Raw genomic sequence first — 5,000 nt, 5'->3', positions numbered from 1 at the left:
TCAGGGTATCTGCACATTTTCCAAGTGCAAATTTAAAGACTTTTAAGACCTTTTCAAGACATCTAAATGAAACTTAAGACTATACCACGGCAAAAAGATATATATGACTTTATGCAATAGTTTTTTTCCCCTACTAATTTTAACCCCCACTCCATTTTGGATGTCTACAGAAGTTACCAAATATATTTTGGCGAAAGAAAAATAATTGTGTGTGAATTACCTTCAAAGCTATAAATGCCCAATTTTAGGGTCTGGGCTGCTTGCTTTTGAAGCTGGCTGTGGTTTTGCTTACTGCTGAGGCTGACTGTTCTTCACCTGTGTCTGTAGTAGCCTAGGCTACTTGCCAAAGACATGTGCACTGGACTGGATTCCCTTCAATATTTTTTCAAAGTTAGACTAAGCTATTTACATATTTTAATAAGCCTACTTTATATAATGTACTATGTGCATCTATTGTCCAATATGCAGCACAGCAAATTAAAGTTAATCCACTACTTTACATTTTGCACACCAGTTGTATCTAAACCAACCAAAGCTTGACTGAAACATCGTAAAACCATTGACTTGTTTTAAATTAATTAAGAGACAGGTCCTCCTCGCGTGATCGATCCTGCTGAAAACTGCTGGTTTCATCTTAAGCACGCACGTATTATGAACGCACGTTTTTTTTTTTATGTAGCCAGTCGCCGACATTCAAAAAATATGCGGTTATAGTTCACAACTTTTGCTAAGTAGGCCTAGCCTACTGGGAAACGCTGGCAAGCAAGCTGCTGGCAGATATTACAGGTAGGCTATAACATTTTCTTTCAGGCTAGGCCAGCAACACACGCTGGAAAGATGCAAACATAATCAACTTAACATACAGTATTTCCTCCTGATTGCGACGCACTGCACATAATTTGAGCAGCAGTCTTCGCGTCCATAGTTTGTGAAACGATGCTGCATCCGAGCAACGATTTTAGATGCCAAGCGCAACTCCAAAAAGGAGAACAAATGAGCGTCCGGCTTGAGGCTGCGCCGGACGCCGGACAGGGCTTTTAAAATCAATATGTCCGGCCTAAATCCGAACGTATGGCCAACCTATCGCTCTTTCTCCCGCTCATTCTACCGTAGGCTTCCTCATTCCACGTAGGCTACCTGTATATCTCTCTGGCCTCAGCTACGGCATATTATTTTGTACATAGGCCTACTGTATTATTACCGTTTTCACACCTTTAACCACACCCGTGAAAAACATCTTCACTCTGCAACCACTACACTTCCTCCCGTAGCCTAATAGCCTAGTCACTTATACAATTGCGTTTTAAATACACGAAACTGGATTGAGAGACATCACTCGCTCTCTTGCACTCGCTGGCGGTCCCATACGCACATTTAATACCTCTCTTTTGAAATTCAGTTGTATTTAAGACTATTTAAGGATTCGCGGGAACCCTGCTTTTGAATGAAATAGTCTGACCTTCTCCATGAATTTTAATTCTATGAACTATGCGCTTGGTGTGGTGTTCAGCCGTTTCTTCTTCCGGTCGGCGGACTGGGAATCGAAACTAGGAATCGAAATTTAAACTTTTGAACGATTCCGGGAAAATCGCAAAGATAGTCCCGGTTCCAACCAATACTCGATATTCGATACCCAAGCCTACTTAAAACTCAAATTTGCAACAAGGTTCTGTGAAGATTTCTGGTGCCAATAAGTCTTTAGAAGAAAAATTACGAGAAAAAAATGTCTCCAGGTATTGACAAAAAATTCCTAAAAGAAAATCATGGAACCTCTTATCTTGAAGGATCTGATACTCATCTATTAAGAGAACATACGGCACAAAAAGGAGTTAAGGGAGAATTCTGGTGATTTTTCATATAGATCTCTAACAATACTCTGTGACCTCGCAAAACAGAGATCTATGTGAAAAATCGCCGGAATTCTCCTTTAACAGATTGATAACATATCCTATTATGATACAAGAGGTTTCATGAATTTCCCCCCTAAAATGTATACAACATGCTTTTTCTACACTCTTGGATAGTCTGTGCATGGATGCAGCATGGCTCCAACGTTAACCACAACAAACTCTCAGAACATTTCACCCCTTGACTCAGGTATACACTGAGGTTCAAACATTAAATAATATGATTATATAATAGTATAATAATATAATAATAATACTAATAATAATAATAACATAATATCTGTGCATTGATTGCACGTGGCATGCTCATACTTCAGGACATGCACGTAGAGTGGTGCAGACAGGAGCGCTTGCCTAGTCTTAATGCATTTGAATGATTTTAATATCCAAACTAGTGTCCAAATTGTCTGACACTTCACATGTCAAGACTGAAACAAAAGGTAAAAGGTTACAATTACCGGTCTACACGGCAGTTGAGGAGTTAATGTAAACAAACTCTGATGCATATATTTGTTTTTTATTTATTATTAGACCACTATACTATACTTTTTGTGCCTTAAAATAACGTTTCCAAAATCATTTAGACGGCACAAAAACTCTTATTAGGGCGAACGGCATCTCCACCGCACTCTGAACAGGTATTATAGCTTGTAAAACAGCCCCCCCCCCCCCCCCCCCCCCCCCCCCCCCACAACACCCCTCTCAAAATCAAAATGGAAAAGAGCTGGTACTTTGGAATTTGGAGATCTTTTACTACAGACTGCTGTTAGTGCATTCCCTCTCTATTGTATTGGAGTTAAGTTCATACTTTGTAGCAAAAGGCGCATACTGTACATATTTAGTTTGTTTATTATTGCGCTTCTCAACTGTAGGGGGACCCGGGAGAGCAAATCTTCTTTAGGGCTGCTTTAAAGAGTGTGCATACTATATTCTGTTTCCTCTATATGTCTGTATGTATGTGCATAGGGCAGGCCTAATGTATGTGCTGTATCTCTGCCTGTATATCTGCCTGTGTAAAAATGTAAATGTAAATCAGGTTTATAGGCCAAGTATACCTGCGCATACAAGGAATTTGGTCTCTGCATTTATCTCATCCGTGAATTAGTGAGACACACAGAGCACACAGTCAACACACAGTGAAGTGAAGCACACACTAACCCGGTTCACTAAGCTGCCTTGCTACAGCGGCGCCCGGGGGGAAAGCAGTGAGGGGTTAGGTTCAAAGGCACTTCAGCCGTGGATGTGGGCATGGGAGAGCAGTGCTCAACCACTTCCCCCGTCCACATTTTTCCTACTGGTCGGGGATCGAATCGGCAACCCTTCGGTTTCAAGCCCGAAGCCCTAACCAGTAGGCCACAGCTGCCCCCCCCCGGGTCTGTTTGTGTGTGTGCATGACAGAGGTCTGTGTGTGTGTGTGCATGACTGAGGTCTGTCTGTGTGTGTGCATGACAGAGGTCTGTGTGTGTGTGTGTGCATGACAGAGGGCAAAAGTTCCAGCACTCACTTCTGCTCATAGGCGGTGACGAGCCGGTCATCCAGGATGTTCTCCTCCGGTTCCCAAGTGCTGTGTCTGCAGGGTGTTAGCGACAGAGGAGCCCGTCAGTGCATCTCTACACATTACACTACAATAGGATCACCATGACAACATGAGATTCTCATTATGATGCTATAGTGAGAGGTGTGTTACACTGACTATAGGATCACCATGACGCCATGAGATTCTCATTATCATGCTATAGTGAGAAATGTGTGTTACACTGACTATAGGATCACCATGACGCCATGAGATTCTCATTATCATGCTATAGTGAGAGATGTGTGTTACACTGACTATAGGATCACCATGACGCCATGAGATTCTCATTATCATGCTATAGTGAGAAATGTGTGTTACACTGACTATAGGATCACCATGACGCCATGAGATTCTCATTATCATGCTATAGTGAGAAATGTGTGTTACACTGACTATAGGATCACCATGACGCCATGAGATTCTCATTATCATGCTATAGTGAGAAATGTGTGTTACACTGACTATAGGATCACCATGACGCCATGAGATTCTCATTATCATGCTATAGTGAGAAATGTGTGTTACACTGACTATAGGATCACCATGACGCCATGAGAATCTCATTATGATGCTATAGTGAGAAATGTGTGTTACACTGACTATAGGATCACCATGACGCCATGAGATTCTCATTATGATGCTATAGTGAGAAATGTGTGTTACACTGACTATAGGATCACCATGACGCCATGAGATTCTCATTATGATGCTATAGTGAGAAATGTGTGTTACACTGACTATAGGATCACCATGACACTATGAGATTCTCATGCTATAGTGAGAAATGTGTGTTACACTATAGCAGTGTTTCTCAAACTTTTCAAACAGACCAAGGACCACTTAACCAGTAAAAAAAAAAAACTCACGGACCACCTAGCTAATAGACACAAGGCCTACTCACTGAACCACCTTGCTAATTGTCTTTGCACCTTGCTTATTGTGTCATTGGATTCATATGATTTAAACTGGCATATCTTACACAGGCAGTGTTGCAGAACTGTTTGGATTTACATACAAGTTGGTTCAATATTGCAAACAACTCATCTATATTATTTTTTACCAAGTCTGCTCGCGGACCACTTGTTTAAGAAACACTGCACTATAGGATCACCATGACGCCATGAGATTCTCATTATCATGCTATAGTGAGAAATGTGGGATACAGCAATGAGTAGTAGGCTACAGAGACTAGAAAGACGTTGTCGAGGTCAGTATTACACAAGTCCTCCTATGTAAAACTAGAAGGCTACTTACTTTATCGCCCATCCCTTCCACTTCACAAGATATTCAATATGTCCCTGAAAATGACAAAAACAGCTTCAGTTTGTATGAAAACTAATGTGAATAAGACAATAGCATAGTTTAAAACACAGTAATTCAGAACTAAACTTAAATGACAAATACACGCTTACAGCTATCAGCCTGCAGGCTATATTAAGCATCCCCAGGTCCATTAAGTGTGATAATCAATAAGCTAACTGAAACTATTTCTGTGGCATCCTATGTTGTTGTTTTTT

At 41.0% G+C, this 5,000-nt stretch overlaps 1 protein-coding gene across 1 annotated transcript in view; it reads right to left on the bottom strand.

The window, feature by feature from the left end:
- Positions 1–5,000, bottom strand: part of cbx6b (chromobox homolog 6b) — a 19,065-nt gene that overhangs the window by 13,398 nt on the left and 667 nt on the right. Inside the window, exons 2-3 of the mRNA XM_076297755.1 lie at positions 4,738–4,781; positions 3,412–3,477 (exon numbers count right to left, since the gene is read on the bottom strand). Coding sequence (XP_076153870.1) covers positions 3,412–3,477; positions 4,738–4,781 — 110 coding nt within the window. The remainder of the gene's footprint in view (positions 1–3,411; positions 3,478–4,737; positions 4,782–5,000) is intronic.

Source organism: Alosa pseudoharengus, unplaced genomic scaffold (genome assembly GCF_046254945.1).
Source record: "Alosa pseudoharengus isolate Yale_2024_CS ecotype anadromous, Long Island Sound unplaced genomic scaffold, YU_APseudo_1.1 YU_APseudo_1.1_scf_21, whole genome shotgun sequence".
Lineage (NCBI taxonomy): Eukaryota > Metazoa > Chordata > Actinopteri > Clupeiformes > Clupeidae > Alosa > Alosa pseudoharengus.
Note: the sequence above shows the minus strand (reverse complement) of the source record. Positions and strands in the feature narration are given on the sequence as shown.